General features: G+C 35.2%; 1 protein-coding gene across 4 annotated transcripts in view; it reads left to right on the top strand.

The window, feature by feature from the left end:
* The window catches only part of Galc (galactosylceramidase), a 66,602-nt gene extending 46,632 nt beyond the window's left edge, over positions 1 to 19,970 (top strand). For all 4 annotated transcript variants that reach the window (XM_076849778.2, XM_076849780.2, XM_076849781.2 and 1 more), the window contains 7 exons: positions 6,808 to 6,897; positions 7,768 to 7,854; positions 9,920 to 10,070; positions 10,929 to 11,109; positions 15,496 to 15,659; positions 16,858 to 16,934; positions 19,200 to 19,970. In XM_076849778.2, the coding sequence (XP_076705893.2) occupies positions 6,808 to 6,897; positions 7,768 to 7,854; positions 9,920 to 10,070; positions 10,929 to 11,109; positions 15,496 to 15,659; positions 16,858 to 16,934; positions 19,200 to 19,349 (900 nt within the window). In that variant the 3' untranslated portion in view covers positions 19,350 to 19,970. The remainder of the gene's footprint in view (positions 1 to 6,807; positions 6,898 to 7,767; positions 7,855 to 9,919; positions 10,071 to 10,928; positions 11,110 to 15,495; positions 15,660 to 16,857; positions 16,935 to 19,199) is intronic.
* Positions 19,971 to 24,106: the final 4,136 nt, after the last annotated feature.

The following is a 24,106-nucleotide window of genomic DNA, read 5'->3' on the forward strand; positions in this document are numbered from 1 at the left end:
TCAATAAACTGGAACATCAGAAGAAAAGAATAAATTTCTAGACATATATGACCTACTAAAATTGAATCAAGAGGGTATGGAAAACCTAAAGAGGCAAATAGCAATCAATGGGATTGACGTAGTGTTAAAAGCTTTCCAACAAAGAGAGGTCCAAGACTGGATTGATTTTAGCTGGATTCTACAATGTCTTTAAAGAAGAACTAAGTCAACACTCCTCAAATTATTCCATGAAATAGAAAGTCCAGAAACACTTCCAAAACCATGTTGTGAAGCCAGTGTCACACTGATACCAAAGACAGATGATATATTAGAAACCCAAACTAGAGACCAATATCCCAAGTGAGCATAGATGTAAAAATTCTTAATAGGTTATTAGCAAATCATATTTAACAAGGTTTTAAGAAGATTATACATTATCGGCAATAGGGTCTCATTCCAGGGATATGAAGATGGTTCAATATAGATATACCAACAAATATAATTCACTACATTAATAGTATAAGGCAAAAATGCATATAATTATATTCATAGATGAAGAAAACTTCTTCAACAAAATTCAGCACCCATTCATTATAAAAACCATGAAGGAATTAGGGATTAAATATTCATATGTCATATGTTTTCTCTCATATGTGGAAACCAAAGATTTTAAAGGGGAAAAAGGGATGGGGAATCTGATGAAGATAGAAGGGAAACCATAGAATAGTGGAAGTGGATTAGGGAGAGGGAGGAGAGGGAAAAGGGAAATTATAATGCACCAATAAAAGAAATATTTTGGCGTAACTTTTCCTGAACTCCATTATGCCTATTATGAAGAATGCTGCAGTTAACATTTGTATAGAAGTTTTTCTGTGGACACATGTTTTAGTTTTCTTTTGTGTGTATAAAGGACTGGAGGGGCTGGGGATGTGGCTCAGCGGTAGTGCGCTCGCCTGACATGCGTGCGGCCCGGGTTCAATCCTCAGCACCACATACAAACAAAGATGTTGTGCCCACCGATAACTAAAAAAAAAAAAAAATATATCAAAATTCTCTCTCTCTCTACTTCTCTCTACCTCTCTCTCTTTTAAAAAAAAATTTAAAAAATTAAATTAAATTAAAGGACTGGAATTGCTAGGTTGAATGATGCTCTGTTTAACATTCTGAGAAACTACCAGATTATTTTCCAATGTCAACACACCATTTTACATTGCCACCAGCTGGTATATGAGCCATAGGATTTTTCCGTATCTTCATGAATCGTCATTGTCCATCTTTTTGGTAATATCCATCCTATTGGCTAGGCAGTGATATGTTATTGCAGTTTGATTTGTATTTTCTTTGTGACTAATGATGTTGGATATATTTTCATGTGCCTGTTGGCTTTTGTATATCTTTGGAGAAATGTCTATTTAAAGCCCATTGCCCATTTTTAATTTGGGTATCTGTGATTTTATTCTTTAGTTGTAGGAGTTCTGTTTCTAGAAGTCCCTTAACAGGTGCATAATATGCAGATATTTTCTCCATTCTGTAAGTTGTCTTTCCCTTTCTAAATGTTAACTTTTGAAGAAAACATATTTTAAATTGAAGTGAAATCCAATTTTTCCTTTTGCTTTTGGTGGCATAGCTAAGAAATCAGTGCATAATCCAAGGTTATGAATATGCAAGATTTACATCCATGTTATATTATAAGATTGTTCTAGTTTTGAAATATTACATTTAGGTCTTTGATCCATTTTATTTCTTAATGTGGCATTTTACATATTTATCTAATTTCTTTTTTTTTTTTGGTCTATGCACATCCAGTTGTCCCAGTACCATTTGTTAAAAAGACTGTTGTTCATGTTTTGAGTTGTCTGTCTTTGGCACCCTTGTTGAAAACCAGTTGACCATAAATTTGAGAGTTTATTTCTGAAATCTCAGTGATATTTCATTTTCCTGTATCTATCCTTGGGTGGGCACCATACTTCTTAATTACTGTAGTTCTTTGGTAAGTTTTAGAATTAGGAAGAATGAGTCCCCCAACTTTGTTCTCTTTCAGGATTGTCTGGCTATTGTAGGTCCCTTGCATTTCAAAGTGAATTTTAGGATCAGCTTGTCAATTTGAGGCTACCTAGACTTTTGTTGGGGATTTTGCTTTTTCTGTAGATTAACTTGGGGAGTGTTGCCATTGTGACATGGTAGTCCATGAAGGTGTCTTTCTATTCATTATGTCTTATCTAATTTCTAGGATGTGTTGTAGCTTCAGTGTATACATCTTATGCTTTTTTTTGTTAAAGTTGTTATTCCTGAGTATTTTATATACTACTACAAATAAATTGTCTTAATTTCATTTTCAGATTTTTCATTGCTAGTGTATAGGGAAGCATAATTGATTTTTAAATATTAGTCTTGTGACCCACAGGTTTGCTGTATTCATTTATTAGTTCTAAAAATTTTCAAGTAGGTTACTAGAGGTTTTCCTGAGTATGCTGCCTATAAATGAAGAGAGTTTTACTTCTTCATTTCTAATCTAATTTGCCTTTTATTTCTTTTGTTTGTCTAATTGTCTCTGTTATGCTGTCTGTGGCTTTTGGGACAGTTATGTTATTTTGACTGATTTTTGTATGTGGCACCGCCCATAATTCCTCAGACAAATTCTATTTTGTCATTATGTATAACTCTTTTTTATTTGTTGCTGGATTTGGTTTGTTAGTATTTCATTGAGGACTTTGTGTCTCTATTCATAATTGAGATTGGTTCACAGTTTTATTATGATGTCTTTGGTTTTGGTATCAGGATAATACTGACCTCATAGGATGAAGTGTAAAATGTTCTGTTTTGAATAATTTGTGAAGGATTGCTATTAATTATTTAAGTGTTTCAAAGGAACCCTCAGTAATACATCTGGCCCTGGGACTTTCTTTCACAAAAGTTTTAGTTTATCATTTCAGTCTCTTTTTCTTGTTATGGTCTATCCAGATCTTATATTATTTCTTCAGTAGATTAGATAGATTTTGTTTTTATATTTGTCTCTTTACTCTATGTTACTTAATTTACTTGCAAGTAATTGTGCATAATATTCCCTTTTTAAAATTTTAGTGTGGTTGGTAAAAATAAAAATTCCCTTTTCCATTCCTGGTCTCACTAACCTGAGTCTTCTCCCTTTCTTCTTGCTTAGTCTATCTAAAGGTTTAATGTTGTTCTTTATTTTCCAAGAAACAATTTTTGCTTTTATTGATTTTTCTCTGAAGGGTTTAATTTTGTTCTTCTTTTCAAAGAAACAACTTTTGCTTTTATTGATTTTTCGCTGTTGTTTTCCTTATTTCAGTAATTTGTACTCTGGTGTTTAATATTTCTTCCAACTTCAGTTTCCTATGTATTTGGCTTGTTCACAGGAAACAGTTTAAACACTGAGTTTTAGTTAGTTTTTTTTTTTTTTTTTTTTTTTTTTTTGTTTCTGTGACAAAAGGACCCGACCAGAACAACTGTAGAGGAGGAAAAGTTTATTTGAGGGCTCACAGTTTCAGAGGTCTCCAATCCACAGACAGCAGGCTCCATTCCTCCAGGCTGCAGGTAAGGCAGAACAACATGGCAGAAGAGTGTGGCAAAGGGAAGCAGCTCACAAGAAGATCAGAAAGTAGAGAGAGAGTGACACCATTCACCAGATACAAATATATACCCCAAAGCCACACACCCAATGCCCACCTCCTCCAGCCATACCCGATGCCTCCAGTTACCATTCAGTTAATCCCATTAGGAGATTAGTTCACTGAAAGGGTTCTGGCTTCTGTAACCCAGTCATTTCTTCTCTGAACCTTCTTGCATTGTCTTTTGGAGGGCACCTCACATCCAAACCATGGCATACTGTTTAATGACTTCTGATTTAAACTGAGTTCTAGTAAGATAAAAAATTTTGTGTTTCTTGAGGTGGAAGGAAGGTTAATGCTTTCACAGTTTTTTTTTTTAATATAGGCATTTGTAGTTATTACTTTCTCTATAAGCAGTACTTTAGTATATTCTTATTATATTAGTGTATTCTGAAGTTTTATGGTCTATTTACATTTTACTCATTTCAAAGTATTTTTCTAATTTTCCTTGTGATTTCTTCCTCAGCCCATTGGTTCTTTAGGAAGGTATTGTTTAATTTCCACATTTCTGTGAGTTTTGCCAGTTTTTTTTTATTATTGATTTTTCATTTCACTTTATTGTGATTGAAAAATAAATATACTTATTTCTTGTTTCATTGCCTGTCATTTGGTGTATCCTGAAGAATGTAGACTTGGGAAGAGTGTATGTTCAGTCTTGTGTGGAGTTCTATGTAGACGTTTCATAGGTCTGGTTAGTTTATGGCATTATTTAATTCTTCTATTTTCCCTGCTCTGTTATTAATAGTTACGAATTAAAATCTTCAACTGTAGTTGTTGTATTATCTGTCTTCTTCCCCTAGTCTGTCAGTTATTATTTCATGTTATTTGGAGACTTTCTTCTTAGGTGCAAGTATGTTTCTAATTGCTCCATTTATCCAGTGTATTGACTTTCTGTCATACTCTATCCCTAGTTACAGTTTTCTTTTTTTAAACAATCTGTTTTGTCTGCTATCATTCTAGCTGTTATCATTTTGGCTTTCTTGTAGTTTGTTAATATAGTTTCTCCCTCTTTTTATTTTCAGTCTACTTGTTTCTTTGAATCCAAAGTCTGTCTCCTTTCAACAGAACATACTTGGATCTCTCTCTTTTTCTATCTAGTCTGGACTTTCCATTGGATTGTGTTGGCCATTCACATCTAATGTTAATGTTGATGTACAGTTGGATTTACATCACCTTCTCAGTGTTTGCATGCTATATATCTCATTTTTGGTTTCTTGATTTCTCCTTTACTAAACACATACACACACACACACAAACACACGCACGCACACATACACAAACATATTTGTATCAAATGAATATTTTTGGATGTAACATTTAAATTCCTTTAATGATTTTTTTTCACTATATTTTTGTGTTATTTATTTAGTGATGGTTCTAGTGTACTATATACATCTTAACTTATCAGAATCACTTCAGATTTAAACTAATTGATCCAGTGAGATAAAGAAATATTATTCTCTTCCCTCCCCCTTTGCTTGATTTTTATTGTATCATTACTTACATGTTAGAAACTTGGGAAGACATTATAAATTTTACTTCATATTTTTAATAAACTAAGAGAAGAAAGGGTGAACAAGTATATGTTTATGGCTTTTGCTATATTTAGTTTTTAATTTATTATTTGGGTTCTTTTCATCTGTTTCTGTGTGTTTGAGTTGCCATCTGGTGTCATTCTAGCTTTTTGTTCACTGGCTCCTTTGTGTTGTTAGTGGCAATTAAACATTTCTTTTTATTGCAGTCCCACCAATAAAGTTATATATATTGTCTCATAAAGCGACTTTAAAATCAGTTATGAGAAGAAAGGATAGATAATATGCATTTTTACTGTCTTTAAAATAATCGTGATTACTAGTACATTTGTTTGTGGATTTGAAATACTGTTTTGGAGTCCCTTGCTTTCAGCTTGAAGCATTTCTTGTTGCGTTTTGTAAAAGCTGCATCTGCTATCATCACAGTCTGTCAATTTTTGCTTACTTGAAAATGTCATTATTTTGCCTTTATATTTTGGGGGGGAGATAATTTTGGTGGATATAGGATTCTTGGTTGATACTTTATTTTTTCTTGAACACTTTGAACATGTCCTTCACGTATCAATGGTAACCGTTAATCTTATTGAGCTTCCCTTGTAAATGGTGCCATTTTTTCTTGCTGCTTCCAAGATTTTTTTTTTTCTTTGACTTTCAGCAGTCAAAGTTTTCCTAAGATGCATCTGTGTGTGGATCTCTTTGTATTTACTCTTGGAGTTTGTTGAAGTTCTTAGATAAGTAAACTAATTTTTAGTCAGATTTAGAAAGTTTTCATTTTGAGTATTTTTATTTTTTATTTGGCCTTTGAAGAAATTTGTTATTTAGTTTTTAAATATTTTAGAATTTTCCAGAGGGTTTTTTTTCTTATTTATTTGTGATTTAATTTAATGGTCACAAAATGTAATTTGTGTGACTTAAATCTTTTTAAATATATTGAGACTTCTTTTGTAGGTAGGAATATGGTGTACCTTGGTCAGTGTTCTGTGTGCACTTGAACAGAATATCCATTCAGCTTTTGCTGGATGGAGTGGTCTATAGATGTTAATCTGGAAGTTACCTGATAGTGTTGTTCATTTCTCCAGTAGTTGTACTGATTTACTCTCTGGTCATATATCAATTACTGAGTATTACAATGTCTAATTATAGTTGTAATTTTTTTTTTATTGTCTACAAAGGCTGGGACAGACTCTGGTACTGTAAGTGCGTTATAATTGTTGAATTCTCTAAAGCAGGAATTGTGTATTGTACATTTTTGATCCCAATTCATAGTAGTAACTCTCATGAGGACAGCAGTGTGAGAACTGTGTGTTATATATATTTAGCTGATTTTACTTTGTATTTATATGTGATGTCTTTTTAGTAAAAATATCCAAACTTTTGATTTTTATTTGGTTTATTTTATTTGGAAAATATTTATAACAAAAAAAACCAATTTTAGTCTCTGGAATTTAGCTATGAATTTAGAGTTTGATTTAGTTGAAATCTCATTGATATTTGCTTTGACTGTATACACATAATGCACATTCATTAAGGTTACAATAGAAAAAATATTTTAAAGTATGAAATAAATTGTGTATGCTATTTTTTTTTAAATCTTGGGGCAGTAAATAACTCTTCCTCAAATAGCTTGTATATCATTTGGATAACTTACATTTTTTTTATTCCCTCAGAGTCATAAACATTCTACATGTATACGGCCATTTCTTCCATATTATAATGTGTCACATCAATTGGCTACCTTTTCTCTTAAGGGATCTTTTGTAAGTACATAAATGTGACTTTCACTTTGATTTTGATTTGAGAATGGATATATTCTACCACAGACCAGCAGTTCTTTAGTGAAGTCTTACATTATGAACTACTAACAATTTGCATATGAATATATAACTGCTCTGGTATCTTCTTTCTCCTGACTCCTTTTAATCAAACAGGACAGAAGCCAATAGGAGGTAAAGCTTTCTGTGGTTTTGAGGAACACTTAACAGAAGTCACTTTCAAGAAAATTGTTCTTGGTGATCTGAGAGTGATTGTATGGTCTGAGAAACGTTTAAGCATTGAGTATATTAAATACAAATAAACAAAACCAAACAAATAAGAAACCAGATTTTTGCTATTTCTACCTCTTGTTAGATTTGAATTGAGAAAATGCAGTACTCTCTTTGACAATTTTTACACAAGTAAAATAATGAGCATTTTTTAAGCAAAGGCACTAAAATCTTTTAAAACATTGACCAAAATTCTTTAGTGTTTAAGGAAATAAAGTATTTGTGTAAACAATGTTTTCCTATTTTTAAAAACATTATTGTTGGGGCTGGGGATGTGGCTCAAGCGTTAGTGCGCTCGCCTGGCATGCACGGGGCGCTGGGCTCGATCCTCAGCACCACATAAAAATAAAATAAAGATTCTGTGTCCACCGAAAACTAAAAAATAAATATTAAAAAAACTCTCTCTCTTAAAAAAAAAACAAAAAACAAAACAAAACATTATTGTTTAGAATTTGAGATAGTTCTTTTGGTAGAGAGAAATAGTGTACATCATCATTGCTCTGTTCTTACTGGTACTGATTTTGGAAATTCTCCCAGAGTATGGGATGGATCACTGAACCATGCTTTCTTGTGTTTTCTCCTCAGAGTGATATACCAGAGCTACAAGTGTGGTATACCAAACTTGCAAAACCGTTGGAGAGAACTCTTTTTAAACAGCTGGATTCTCTATGGGTAGTTTTAAAATAAATTCCTATATTTTGGGTATTGTAACAGTAAAGCAGTAAAAGGGAACAGAAAGTTGATGAAAAAGAGTTTTTAATTGATCATTGATTTTATAGCTGAAGCATAATAGAGATATAGTTGCATCCTGATTTTTAAAATAGAAATCCTCTAAGGTATTATAGAAATTTTGTATATTTATGGGACTGTTTTGTTCTTAGATACTGTTTTGATTTGGTGGCTGGTGCGATTACCCACCCGGCTGACCCAGTAAGAAATTCAAGTCTCATGTGAGGCTGTCTTTCCCACTCACCCTCTGTATCCCACTGGTAATCAACTGTGGACCATTCTCTTATCCATGTGTTTTTGCCCCTCATTTCTTATTCTCTACTTCTGCTGCTGCCTGTTTCAGCTCCTCATTATCACTCTCCTGGATTTCAGAAACTACCTCCTGTTTTCCCAGCCTCCAGTATGACTCTCAACAGACATCACCTGCGCCCGTGCTGTGGTTGCAGTGCAGGTCTGGTTTTTGGCAGCACTGTGTTTAGAATGCCCCAGCACTTTCTTTTTGTCAGTTCATATCCCTTAGCATAGTGCATGACCCTCATACCTGCTCATGAGGTGGAAGACTGCTTTCTAGATGCTTGTCCTGTTAAACTGGCCTCTCTTCACAGACGAGACCTCTTCCATTTTTCAGAGCATAGCACACCCATTTACCTACCTCTGTGCTTTGCACCTGTTCTTTTCTTCTTCTGGAATGGATTCTCTTCAGATCTTTGTCATCTTTCAAGACTCAGCTCAAGTGTCACTTCCCCTGAAACTTTTCTCTACCAGTCTTAGTGAATAGACATTTGGCCTGTATGCTGCCCAGTGTAACAGTTTCCCCATTACAGTAGATGCCCAAGGATTGGGAAACTGCTTTACTTTGCTTCAGCCCAGGGGCCTGCCTCAGTACGTAGCATGGAGGTTTCTCAGGAAAGGTTTCAACAAGTGAATTGGCTCAAGCAAGCACATTACTTCACCTAATTGACACAAATCTTCCTACTCTTTCTGATCATTCTTAATGTTCTGATAATTAGCTTGTCACTATTAATGATGAAACATCCATTACATAAAAAAATCTAAAACAGAACAGTCTCTACTTTCTGTATAACAAATTGCTAGAAAGAACATAACAAACCTGATTTTTTTTCCCAGGGGAAAAAGAATATTATTTCTGAGCCAGAATATAGCATTAGATATTTTATAGATCTGACCATCAGTTTATTGTTAAATCGAAGATATGTAAACTTCTTTAATTCCAAATAGGAAAAAACCCCCCAAACTCTACAAAGTCTCATAAAATGGGCATAAATTTAATGCTTACATTAATTGTGCAAGGGATTCTAATGTCTTCAGAGGTCTGCATTTAATGCAGGACAGCTATGACATAGGGAGTGTTTGCTGTTGGTCACATACTAAGCTAAGTACTTTATAAACATCATCTGGTTTAGTCCTCAAAATATCTCTGTGAAGTATGTAGTTTTCTCCTTCATTTTGAAGGTGAGGGGGAAAAATGTAGAGATTAAGTTGTCAAGATCATAAATGTGACATGAACTTAAACTTGAATATATTGGGCATAAATTTTCTTTTTTAATTGTTAAAGGTTTTCTGGGATTAATAGTTGAGTCAACAGTAATATTTTATAGATTTTTCTCTCTTAGTAAAATCCTAAAAGAAATAAACAGGCCTCTTAACTGCATGTATTAAATATGCACATACTATAAAAAGCTTATAGTGTGATGAAAAATAATAGGCCTATAGAATTGATTTGGGAATCATCTAATCCTTCTTCCCTCCATGAAGTAAAATGCTTTAATTTTTCTTTCTATAAATTATAATTAATATTATAAAGTCTTATAAAATACTTGAGAAAAAAGGATCCCAAGGACCTTGGTATTAATGTGTCTATCACACATATTTAGGAAGTTCTAGCAGAAATGAATTGGGCTCTTCCTTAAACTTGGTTTTTAAAAAGCTGTTTTGTCCCAAAGATGAGCCATAGCCCCTGTCATTGACCCAGCAACATGTTTTTCAGCTCCTTGACAGTGGTGGCCGTTTCACCCTGGACCTGCAAGAGGATGAGCTGTTTACACTCACCACTCTCACCACAGGCCGCAAAGGCAGCCACCCACTGCCTCCCAAATCCCAGTCCTTCCCACTCTCTTATAAGGATGATTTCAATGTTGGTAAGTATTTTTCACTAAAAATTTCCTTGGCCTCTGTCTTTAGCAGGACTAGGTCAGTTTCTGTCTGTTAAACTATATGCATCATGGAATGACTATCACAATCATATTTATCAAGCTCTGTGTGGTGAAAGGAGACCTAAGTTCTATGTTCCTGCAAGGCAAATCTTATCTGGATTTTCAGTGCCAGAGAGGTTACTGTCAGAATGAAAGTTATAATTCTAAGTTGTTTTTAGTGGAACTTAAGATTTGTAACTCTGCCACTGCTCCCTTGACCATTAGTCGCTTGTGTGGCAGTTAGGACATAGGAATGCCTGTGTTTTCATGGTGCTTGTGAACTGAATGCTGTAGGGTGCAGTTAACTGTTCTTGATGATGAGTAATCCACATCATCATAAACCCTTTAGTTGTGTCTGGGAGTTGTATATTATAGCTGGTGTTTGGGAAAATCTGTCTTAAAACCATCAGAAAAGTTTTGGATTATAGGTATATTAGGAGAACCATTTGAAAAAAAATAGTAAGAGAAATGGTTATTGTGATCTAGGAATATAATCACAATAACCATTTCTCTTACCACACAATATTCTACCACTCATTAGCCCTCCTTGTTACCCTGTCTGTGTGATCTTTAGCCAGCTGACATAATAAGACCTTTGGACTGTACTGCAGTCTGCTAAACTACTTGAATAAGATAAAAATGGGTAAAAGTTGAATGATGTAAAAGTCAATCTCTTTGTTATATCTGAATGCCAAATTTTGGTTATCTGTATTATTTTTTAGAAATTTTCAACAGTGTTTCAAAAGGTACCATCAGATTCTATAAAGTTTTGATATTAAACAGAATTTATTGTGTTTTGAATAGATTACCCATTTTTTAGTGAACCTCCAAATTTTGCTGATCAGACTGGTGTATTTGAGTACTACACGAATATTGAAGACAAAGGAGAGCATCGCTACACGCTGCGCCAAGTTCTTAATCAGCGACCTATCACGTGGACGGCTGATGCTGCCAACACAATCAGCATTATAGGAGATTACCATTGGTATGTGAGATGCTTCAGAATGGACGGAGCATTACAAGGTCATTTCAGCCAGATCTACATTGGGGATGTCAAAGAGTTTTCAGTAGTCCTCCCTGCACAAGATCACAACAGATATGTAATAATTTTTGAATATCATGGCACCCACTAATCAGCAAATTGTTTTGGTGTCTTCATGTTCCTCCTTCATATTAGCCCAATTTAATACTGGTTATTTCAGGAGAAATTTGGTTTTAATATAAAAAGTGAAAAAATTGGACCCAATTGTAATTAATATTTACTTATATAGACTTTGTGGTTTTGTTTTGCTGGAGTTGATTTGTTGATCTGGTGTTGCCACCTGCTGGATCAATAGTATACTTACACTTTCTTAGCCTTTGTGGAAAGTCTAATTACCTGCTTTAGGTGGTTCTTTTTCTGTTTTTTTCCTATTTCTAGTAAATTCTTCTGTGGAAAAACAAATATGCATGCATGTGTGTATGCACATGAACACATGCATTCCAGGTTTCAAGATAATAAATAGTAATGCCAAGCCATGAAACTTGCAAACTGGTCAGGGAAAAGAAGACTCTGAAAATTTCTTGAGTTGCTTATTGACAGAATGCTACAAAAAGTCTTTATCCCATTTGTATCGCGTCACTCCCAGTTATAAATCCCTATTCTAGAACCAAGCTCTGATGTAAGTCTAAGAAACTTTTAGTTATCTAGTCCCCGGAATCTTAAAACGCTGTGGAAAGTAGGTAGAATTCTTCCCTAATTTAGGATAACTTTGGTGGCTTTTTCTCTTATTTAACATACTATTTATCACATTGTCTCTGAGGTAGAAACTTTTAACTGGATTTTCTGAACATGTCTCTTGGGGTTTACTACTTTCTCATTTGTGGCTATGGTCTTATGACACAGGTGGGTGGGTGTTTTAGTTAGCTTTTGTGTTGCTGGGATCAAAACACCTGACAAGAACAACTAAGAGGAGGAAAAGTTTATTTGTGGCCCACAGTTTCAGAGGTCACAGTCCAGAGGTGGCTGACTCCATATTCTCAAGAGCTGCCCATGGTGAGACAATACTTCATGGGGGAAGGGCCCAGGGGCAAAAGCTGCTCCGTTTATGGCAGGTCAGGAAGCAGAGGAGTTGGGGAGGGTGGAAAGGGAAGGGGTCACAGGAAAGATGTACCCTTCCAGGCCCACCCCTGGGGACTTACCTCCTCCAGCCACACCCCACCTGGCTTCAGTTACCACCCAGTCAGTCCATCCAAACTACGATGGACTGATTAGGTTATAGTCCTTATAATCCAACCATCTTATCTCTGAATATTCCTGTATTAATAGGAGCTTTTTGAGGACACCTCATATCTAGAGCATAACAGTGGGTTTAAGTGTAAAAGGCATGACCCATTGTTTTGATCATCAGGTTGGAAGTAAGCTATCTAGGAAACCTTTAACTTTTCTTTGTACTCCTGTTCCCTATGCTCCTGGACCCTATAGAGACCTCTCTCTAAACTCAAACTATCATTTCTGGGTGAGTCTCCAGAAAAATTGAGAGGCCACTTGTAGTAGAATGATGAGATTTACTATCCAAAGATGATGACAACAACAAAAATCTCATCTATTTAAAGATTTAATACCAAGTGGTAATAATCTTTGCTATGATCTATTATAGTGGATAAGGCAGTGGGGAAAAGATAGGTGGAGGAGAGTATGAGACGGGGAAAGAGTTACAAAATCTGAAAGAAAAGGAACTAATGAAAAGCAGTTATTTGAATCAGGAAAGGACTGTTTTCATCCTTCTCAACCCCTATTTTCAACAGGTTTCTCCACCGCTTGGGAACGCACAGCAACTCTGCCTCACAACTCTGCTCTCACATCACCTCCATACTTCTGTTCCTGACTTCCAAGATCCTTTGTCATTTGTCTCTTCTGTTTATTCTGTTTTCCCCAATATTCCATCTTCTGTTTGAGGCAGCCAGATGGGCTTGGAGATGTACGCTGATCCCATGTTCCTTTCTGTCCTGTGTCTTCTGACTAAGGAAAGGAGGGAATGAAAACTGCTCAATATCAGGCACTTTAGTGAACTTCCCACAACTACCTATGGCAGGGATGTCATCCTCTTGCCTTATGAATTGAGACCCTGAGGCCCTGGAATGAGATTTACAAGACAGACCCAGGCCTGGAGGTCCTGTTCAGTTCTGTTACCTGCACCTCACAGCCTCCTGTAATTAGTGTCTTCTCCCTGAGAGTGGGAGGGGAGATGAGCTTAGTTTTTCTGTAGAGCTGTTTTAGTAAATCAGTTCTAGTTCTCAGGTGCTCAGTGCTGACAGTTCTTAAATTGTGTTTTTCAGTAGAACTTTCTCTTACAGATTTTGTTAAATATCAGCACAACAATTTGACAAAGGGGAGGCTCTTCTAAAGCTACTTAAGACTTTTCTGTCTTTAGCAAGCTGTCACTGGGATCTCAAGACAATCACAAAATTACCTTGCTTGTAAACTATTCATTCCTTTGATCAAACTTGCTTAATATATTGGTATTTTTTCCCCTTTCAGCACAACCTAGAGTCTGTGGCTGTGGAAGAGTAAACTGCACCTTTATTCTATTTCATTCATTATATACAAAAGTAGCTGGCAAGTTCTGATGAAAGAATCACTTATCCTAGAATATGATGTGGAAAAAAAGAAAAAAGTTTCATTTTCTCTCATTCCATCTCTAAATAGAATAAGTTTATGAAACTGACAGTCTACTTGCAAACTTCTGATAAGCCAGAAAAGAAGTTGGGGATGTACATGAGAGTGCCCGTCCTCAGAGGTTTCATGCTGGTGACAATCTATGGCAAGGAAAGCTTCTTCTAGTATCAGCATATATGAGATGGGGCTCGAGTTACTTAGCATCTGATCTTCCTGTAAAGCACTCCAGATAATTAACTGTGGGTCTTCCTGATTGTGTTCCCATTGTACACACTTCCTTTTAAATATATTTTCCTTTATGTAATAAAACTCTACAGTGCAAAATTCTCTTAAGAAACTCTGAGGAATATAAAAACCAGGTAATTCTAGATCCACCCCCCTCATTCCCAAATAGATTTCCTGGTATTCCTAGTCTTACTTTGGATTGTTAGCTTTTTCTTGGTTGCATGCATTTTTTTTCCCCTTCCCATTTGCAATTAGATACTGAGTAGGAAATAATTTTTTTCCCAGAGATTATGTATTGCTCCTAAAGGAGAGTGTTTACAAAGAAACCTGGAGGAGAGCTCATTGTCACAGCTCAGGTAGTCCTTGGCTGGCTGCATCTTTCCCCTTCTTTGATATACTCTTGGTAAAGAGTGAGCCTAGAATCAGGTTATAATTGCCTCTATATGAGCAGATGCTCTGTAGGGTAAAAATGGTAGTGGGATTGCTGTGGGATTCCCGGACCAGCAACAGCCTCCCCTGGGAAGTCATTCACATTCATGCACATTCAGAGGGCCTACCTCACACTTAGTGAATCAGATGCTATGGCAGTGGGGCCAAGGGGCTGAGCGTGTAATTGGTCTTCCAACACCGCTCAAGTTTGAGAAGCCCAGCAGCAGAGGCAACAGAGTTGATTCCATCTTTGCAGAGAAAAAATTTCAGATCTTTCTTTAGGAGCTTTTAATTCTTCTTAGGTGTAAATGTGGAAATTGGCCACAAAGTAGTTTTTGTTCCTCCCAGAGGCTCCCAGCATTGCTCTCATTGTTTCTCTTTGCTGATGAAATTTGAATAAACCTTTTGTTCGATTGTGTAGAAACTGTTACTTAGTATTCATAGAAAAACGGCTTATTTCACTATTATAAGAATGGCAAGTTGTTTTATTATTGACAAAAATGTGATCTTTTCAATTTATTTTTAAATTGGTACATTATAGTTGTATAGAAAAGTGGAATTCGTTGGGATATGTTCATACATGCACGTGGCCTAGTCTGTCAGTTTCATTCTGCTCTTTCTCCCTTTTCCCATCTTCCCTCTCATTTTCATGAGATCCCCCACCTCGCCTTTTTATAATTCCTATTTTTCCCTAACTTCCGCATTTAAGAGAAAGCATTTGACTTTCTGAATCTGACTTATTTTGCTCAGCATGATGTTCTACAGTTCTGTTTACCAGCAAATGACATAATAAGAAATATGATCCAAAAGAGCTTAAGAATTGTAAATATTATTGTCCAACAACCCATTAATAGAAGCTATGAAATAACTTAAGTTTTGTAAAACTTAAAACGATTATCAGTGAAGATTCTTGAAGCCCATCCAAGCTACAAACTCATACTTAGCAAGTCATTTTTTGCTTCACTTAGAAGTTTGGAAGCGTTTGATGTAAAATGGAATATTTGTACTGCATTAGGAAAGGCATGATTAAGCCTACTAATCAACATTTTCATTCTGCAGGAGCGATCTGACGATACAGTGTGATGTTTACATAGAAACCCTTAATAGGGGAGGTGTATTTATTGCAGGAAGAGTAAATAAAGGTGGTATTTTGATCAGAAGTGCCAGAGGAGTTTTCTTCTGGATTTTTTCAAATGGATCTTTCAGAGTTACTGGTGACCTAGGTAGGTGACTTTTTTTTTTTTTTTTTTTTTTTTAATAGCACGTGACTTGCTATGTGATGTTACTTTGAGCATCTGCTTGTTATTTGTGGGAGCAATAAAGAGCTCCACTGCAAGGTGCTGGTGCCTCTGATTGGGAAGAGATTGATCACACATGTAACAACAGCCAACAGTTCAGAGATGTAGTTTTTGAATTTGTGTAGATGAGTAGCTCAATAAATGAAAAAAATAAGCATGCAAAGATTTTTAGGGTATAGAGTGAGCTGGGCTGTGATGGTAGGATTTGTGTAAACTGGGGTGAGGTAGTGAGGGGCGGGAGAGAATGCTGAGGACACCCCGTTTCCAAAAACAAAGACTATGAAATGTTGCTATTGTGCTTTGTAGAAATTAAGGAAAGGAATTGATTTGCTTAAAACACACAAATCCTACTTCCTAATTTACTTACTACTTGAAAACAGTGTGACTTTTCTCATTCTTCTTCAGAGCACTCGTCCTGCAGGGCACATCATTTAACCCTGACTAGGTGCAGTAGGGACTGTTGTATTACAGCATGCCTGAGCTGGAAGATAGCTCACTGATTTTCTAGAACAGAGAGCCAGAAAGTTGAATTGATTTTCCTGAAGTCTCAAAAAATAGTTAGTGATAGAACTGGAATTAGGAATTTAGCTTTGTATCTTCAGTACCCACTGTTCTGTGTTTTGAACTGCCTGTTTGAGGTCTCATCCTGGCTTTTTCTTAGTCATTCAAATGTGATAAATCCCAAAATTAAATCTTTCTTTTCTCCATGTTAATTCTAAGTGAATGCTATTACCAGATGAGCACTTCCACCAGCTGGGAATCTTAGGGTCATCTCGGACTACTTCCTCTTATCCTCTGTATTCAGTCTAATCAATTATGAATGTACACTTGAATTAGATGCTAATTCATTATCCAACCGTTGGCTTCTAAGTTTATCTCACTAGTTTGGTTGTGAGCAATTTAAACACATAGCTTATGGCCCATAACAGGATCTCATACATGCTTATGGAACATATGGCAAAATGCAGATGTTTTGTTTTAAATCAGTTGTAGAGCTAGAAATGAAGGGTCATAGTTCTGTATTATGGCTGGCCTTAGTGCCATGTAGATGCCACTGCATTATATGAGTCTGTGATTTAGATTTTAAAAATGTGTCAATTAAGATAATCTTTTTGCATCACAGCTGGATGGATGACGTATACCGCAGGAAGTGTTGAAGTTACAGCAAAAGTGTGGTATACACTCACATTAATAATTAAGGTAAGGATTGCTGATTTTAATTAAGTAAAATGACCTCATACCTTTCTAGAATTTTCTGTTGTAAAACAAATGGCAGAAAGTATGTTAAGTTTTGAAGAGTCGTGGAACCAGTAAACCACTCATCTCTGGGGTGAAAATGATGTCAGTGTGACCACACAATGACTACAGCAACTGACTCTATCAGACCACTATTTAAAAAAATTTTTTTTAATTTTTTTCTGGTTCTTAAATTCTAATTGTTAAAGTCAATAATTGAATTATTCTTCCAGTTTACTTGAACCAAGACTCTAATTGGAACTTATAGGTATAAGCAAAGTCATATAAATTTATTTTTGATGGTTTAGAATAATTTGTTTTTCAACTATAAGCACAGTTTTGTAGAAGTTGGTTTCCATGGATTTTTGTTAGAGAAGATTCCAGAGTATTACACAGGACATCTAAAAATAGTCATCAAAAATCACTGGCTGATAATGAGTTGCTGATTGACAGTGTTCCATAGAGAAACTGCATAAAGAAATTCCTTTGTATAACATGCTGTTCTCTCCCACGGTAGACCTCTCAGAATTTTGTTTAGACTGTGATAGAAATTAATTATGAGATTCAAATAAGTTTTGAATAAATTTGTTCTCTCTTCCCACCAATCACTGAAAATGACAGTTTTTCAAGCACTAGCAATACGTGTTAAAGATCTGGTTTGAATGCAGTATAATTTATTTATAGGCTTGATGGGCATAACTTTGTTCTCAATTTTTACCTTTATGGGGGGGATCCTAAATGTGCTTTCTTGAGGTACACATATGGTACTGTTTAGTCAGATATTTAGAAGTAGAATTACATTGTAGGTTTTTATAGCTATTGCCATATTGCTAGTTATACTATACCAAGTCTGGAGCAACTATAACATGATCTTAAACATTTTTTCCAAACTAATCTGCATTTCTTCAATAATTAGGGAGATTGCACATCTTATTATGTTTATTGACTATTTGTATCTTCTTTTCTCTGAAGCTGCTTGACCACATCCTTTACTCATTTATTTTTATCTTTTTTGATGGAGTTGTATGAATTTATTATAAATTTTGGATAGTAACCTATTATCTATTGGTCAGATGTATTCTTCTCTTTTGTTATGTGTATTTGAATTTTGCTTATGATATTTTTGATGAATAAGTTTTAAAAGTTGATACTGTCAAATTGTTCACCTGTTAAAATGTTTTTCAGTATTCACTGCCATGTAAGTGGCATAAGATGTTTAGTTAGCACTTTTAGAGCTAAAGATAACTCCGCAGGTGTGTAGTAATAGGAGTGTGGCTCTGAATTTGGAGTTGGATGACTTGACAAGTTCCAGCTCTGCTGATAAACCTGTACAAGGCCCTGGGTTCAATTCTCAGCACTGAAAAAGAAAAAAAAAAGACAAAAAACATATTTATTTTGGTTTTGGGCCTAGTGCTTTAGATATACAGCCCATTACCTTTTGAGAGTAGCTGGTTTTAAATGTTTGGCTAAGGTTGGCATGCTGTGATACAGGTTCAGAATGTGCCACAATCATGACAATAAAGCCTATCATTTATTGTTCATGGTATCCAAGCACTGACCTGAGTAGAAAGGCACCATCATGAGGAAAACATGTTTTTTTTTTCCCTTCTCTGTCAGTGACCAGTAAGTCACACCTCATGGGCACTTACCTGATTGTACCCCACACCCTGCCCTATCATCACTTTAACTGATGGTTTTTCTACCTTAAGGGTACCCAGTTCCCTATGGCTTCTAGTGATTTGCTATACATGGGGACAAAGCAATAAAACTCTTCTGGTTGGGTGAAAGGTCCCTAATGAAGACCTTAAATACATAATGAGGTAGGGACAGATGTTTTGGCTGCAGCACAGTCATACCTGAAGAACTGCGGCCTGTTAGCCATGGCATTTGCATTTGAAACTATTGTAAATAACAAAAGTTTTGCTAAAGCTTTATTAGAATGTTATGAAAAGGATTATATTTCTGTTTTTACCTTTGAGTGGAGTTCAAGGAAATACTGAGATATTCCATGTGCCTTGGTAACTATTTAAATAGGTAGTTTCTATTAATTATTCCAGAAATTTTTCCCCATACTTCAAACTTCTGTTTAAACTCTAGGAATTGTGTATTGCAGTGGTTAATATTGAGAAAAACATTTGCTTCACTAAGTATGTGGGCTCTATTTTATTAAGAAACAAACTTCAGAGATGATTTCTATGTTTTCAAGGGATGCATTTCTCTCCACTCCAGGGTTCTTTGTCTTCTGGCATGTTGAATGGCAAGCCACTGTGGACAAACATCCATGTGAAGTATCCAAAGAATGGCTGGGCTGCGATTGGAACACACTCCTTTGAATTTGCACAATTTGACAATTTTCATGTAGAAGCCACAAGATCATAGAAGCTCAAGCACATCATGGAAGCCTGTCTAGATTTTCTTTCATTTTAGTTTTGGTTCAGAGCCAGTTCTTATTTTGATGGACCAGTACATGAGCCTTTGGAGGCTAACAATAATGAAGAGTAACTAGAAGAAAGATATATTTTTGCTTGATCCTGTTGAAAGATTTTCTTAGAACTAATCCCAAAGGAACGATAAATGAATCTTTAATATTAGCTGGCATGTCTCTTAAAATTCAAACCGTTCATTGGTCCTGTATTCAGGAGTGGTTAGGGTGGTTCAGGCCTTGAAACCTGTATCTTATTTGTAAGTGATGATGCAGGTGGCTGTGAATTGATCATCACTGAGATGTGTTTAGGAGTGCCATAGTGTGTCTTAGTGAGCTGATGTCCTCCTGGTGAGATGATGATACCACAAGAGGAAGTCCAAGAATATAGAAGTGCTGCTCTTTGAAAACCACTTCAACGTGTTATTCTTACACTCTAACAAGTACTTTTTTAAATCTTCTTTTTTAAAATGATGCTTCTGAATTGCAGGATATGATGAATGGAATGATTTGAAAAATGCCTCATTAGTAAACTACCTCTAAATCTATTTCTGCAGTAATAAATATTAGCAGATTAACTGGTTTATTTGCATTCTTTAATTCTTCCGATTTTAACTTGTAGTCTTATAACCCTCTTGCCTCTTGGTGTAATTTTCCCAGGTGGCTGGAAAAAGAGAGAAGACCCAAGATAGCTAGTGCTGTAAGTGGGCCTAGAGAACGAGTTGTCCTTGTTTTCCTATGTGTCATTTCACTGTGCCTTTTGTGATCTGCTCTCATGTGAGTCTCTGGGAACTGACCAAAAGAGTCTTGAATGATTCATCTCCTCTTGTGTGAAAGGAGACTTTTACTAGCTCACAGAATTGGGTCATCTCCTAATGATGTGGATGGTTATATCACTTTTTCTTTCTTTTTTTTTTTAAAGTCCCAGTGCATTTATATGTAAGTATAGCTGAGCATGTTTCTCATTAGTATGATATATATCTAAGCATTAGTATAGTTCTTAGAAGCAAACCAGTTATTATGAGGGCAAAGTAAGTTCTGGAATTCTTTCTAAGAAAAGAATTACTCATTGAACTGATACTACTATTTACATATTTTTAATGGTCTAACATAGGCCAAGCCACAATAAAATTTTGTATTTGATGACAAGAAGCTAATTACTAGAATAAATCAGATTAGAGAAAAATTTAAAATTAAAACAAAGTCTAAATGACTTCTAGTTCAAATTTCTAAATATTTTTAACAAACTAATATATATAGGTATACTTTATGTATGATGGAATGATCCCATTTTAAGTGTATGGTTCAATGAGTTTTGATAAGTGGATCTACCCATGTAATGGGTACTCCAGTCAAGCTGTTGAATGTTGCCATCACCTCAGAAAGTTTTCCATTCTCCTCACTCCCAATTTCAAGCAACCATTGATGTGACTTCTGTTACTATTAATTAGATTTCTTTGCTCTAAAACCTGAAAGTGGCATCGTTTGCTGTGTACTCTTGTGATTGATCTCTTTCAGTCAGTATATAGAGACTTTTCCATATGGCATTTCAGTGGTTGGCTCCATCTGAAGAGTATTCTATCATATGAATTACTACATTTGTTTTCTCCTCCCAGTTTCCATTATTAAAGATAAAATCCCATCAGTATTTACATACAAGTCTTTGTGTGGACATATGTTTTTATTTCTTCTGTGTGAATACTGAACAGTAAAATTGATGGGTCTCATATTTTTTCAGACTGTTTACATTCAGTACTATTATAAAGAGATGCTTATTAATTACTGCCATTTAAATTTATTTATGATGCTTTTAAAAATATTTGTTCTACTTAGTTATACATGATAGCAGAATGCATTTCAATTCATTGTATACAAATAGAGCACAACATTTCAATTCTCTAGTTTTATACAAAGTAGAGTTGCACCATTCTTGCAGTCATATATGTACCCATCTTTCCACTGTCTTTCCTACCCCATGCTCCTCCCCTCCCTACACTCCTCTTTGCCCAATCCAAAGTTTCTCCATTCTTCCCATCCCCTCCCCGCCCATTATGGATCAGCATCCACTAATCAGAGAAGAGAAAACATTCTGCCTTTGGTTTTTTGGGATTGGCTTACATTGCTTAGCATAATATTTGTCAACTCCATCTATTTACCTGCAAATGCCATAATTTTATTCTCTTTTAATTCTAAGTAATATTCCATTATGTATATATACCACAGTTTCTTTATCTAGTTTGTTTCCACAGTTTAGCTATTGTGAATTGAGCTGCTATAAACATTGATGTGGCTGCATCACTGTAGTATGCTGATTTTTAAGTCCTTTGGGTATAGAGGGGTGTGGGTTGGTTGAGTCAAGATTCCATTCTAAGTTTTCTAAGGAATCTCTATACTGCTTTCCAAAGTGATTACACCAATTTGCAGTCCCATCAGCAATGTAGGAGTGTGCCTTTTCCCCCACATCCTTGCCAACACTTATTATTCCTTTTATTCTTGATAACTGCCATTCTCACTGGCATGAGATAAAATTTCTCTAATTACTAGAGATGTTGAACATTTTAAAAAAATATTTGTTGATCACTTGTATATCTTCTTCTGAGAAGTGTCTGTTCAGTTCCATAGCCCTCTTATTTATTGGATTGTTTGTTTTTTTTGGTATTAAGTTTTTTGAGTTCTTTATATATCCTGGAGATTAGTGCTCTATCTGATGTGCATGTGATAAAGATATTCTTCCACTCTGTAGGCTCTCCCTTCACATCATTGATTGTTTCTTTTGCTGAGAAGAAGCTTTTTAGTTTGAATCCATCCTATTTATTGGTTCTTTTAAAAAATTTTTTAAATTTGTTTTAATCAGTTATACATGACAGTAGAATGCATTTATGCACTTTGATGTGTCATACATAGATGGGATATAATTTCTCATTTTTCTGACTGTATGTGTTGCAGAATCATATTGGTCATGCAGTCACATATATACACACAGTAATAATGTCTGTTTCATTCTACTATCTTTCTTATCCCCACATCCCCTCTCCTTCCCTCCCATCACTAAGGTACCTAATCTAAGGTACCTCTACCTAATCTAAGGTAAGGTATTCTTCCCCAGTGCCCCACCCCCCACCTTATTGTGAATTAGTATCTGCATATTAGAGAAAACATTCAGCCTTTCTTGTGCTTTAGGAGTCTTGTTAAGGAAGTTGGGGACTAATCCAACATGATGAAGATTTGGGCCTACTTTTTCTTCTATTAGGCACAGGGTCTCTGGTCTAATTCCTAGGTCCTTGATCCACTTTGAGTTGAGTTTTGTGCGAGGTGAGAGATATGGGTTTAATTTCATTTTGCTGCATATGGCTTTCCAATTTTTTTCCCCAGCACCATTTGTTGAAGAGGCTTTTTTCCAATGTATGTTTTTGGCACCTTTGTCTAGTATGAGATAACTGTATTTATGTGGGTTTGTCTCTGTGTCTTCTATTTTGTACCATTAGTCTACATGTCTATTTTGGTGCCAGTACCATGCCGTTTTTGTTACTGTTGCTCTGTAGTATGGTTTAAGGTCTGATATTGTGATGCCTCCTGCTTCATTTTTCTTGTTAAGGATTGCTTTGGCTATTCTAGGTCTCTTATTTTTCCAAATGAATTTCATGATTGCTTTTTCTAGGTCTATGAAGAATGTCATTGAGATTTTAATAGGAATTGCATTAAATCTGTATAACAGTTTTGGTAGTATGGCCATTTTGACAATATTAATTTTGCCTATCCAAGAGCATGGGAGATCTTTCCATCTTCTAAGGTCTTCTTCAATTTCTTTCTTTAGTGTTTTGTAGTTTTCATTGTGGAGGTCTTTCACTTATTTTGTTAGATTGATTCCCAAGTATTTTATCTTTTTTGAGGCTATTTTGAATAAGGTAGTTTTCCTAATGGGTCTTATATTAAATATGCTTAATTTTGTAAGAATCTACCAAACTATTTTTTTAAAAAGATTGTGCAATTTTGCATTCCATAATTCTTATCAGTGCTTCATGTTATCTGCCATTCTTTTTGATTGAACTTAATTTTGGATGAATAGTTCATACATTTTTTTTTTCTGGTGACTAAAGATATAGAGTGTCTTTTCATGGGCTTATTGGCCATTTATATATTTTGTTTTATGAAATATCTGTCCAAATAGTTTGCTCATTTGAAGAGTTTTAAGAGCCTTTTCTATATTCCAGAGTCAAATTTTTTAAATCAGTATATTGCAAATTATTTTCTCTTTCTGCAATGAGCCTGATGGAACCCATGTAAATTATAGGTCAATTTGGGGAAAACTGATATCTGAAAATATGCAACCTTTCATTCCTGAGCATTTATATCTCTTCATGTATTTAGGTTTCTGTAACTTCAGCAATTTGAGTAGTTACCAGTGTACAGGTCTTCAAAAATTTTGTTTTTGATGCTCTTGTAAACATGTGTTTTTATTTCCTTTTTCAGTTCTTTATTTGCTCATCTATAGAAATACAGCCAATTTTTTGTATATTGACCTACATATATTCTTGCTGCCTTGCTAAGTTTACTAATAGTTCTAGATTTTGTTTTTATTTTTTCCATACACTCTTGGATTTTCCACGCTATATGTCTTCTGTTAATACAGACGGCTTTACTTTTACTTTGCAGTATGCCTGCTCTATTCTGATGTCTTTGCCTTGGCACTAGCTAGGACTTTAGATACAGTGCT

Source organism: Callospermophilus lateralis, chromosome 3 (genome assembly GCF_048772815.1).
Source record: "Callospermophilus lateralis isolate mCalLat2 chromosome 3, mCalLat2.hap1, whole genome shotgun sequence".
Classification (NCBI taxonomy): Eukaryota; Metazoa; Chordata; class Mammalia; order Rodentia; family Sciuridae; genus Callospermophilus; species Callospermophilus lateralis.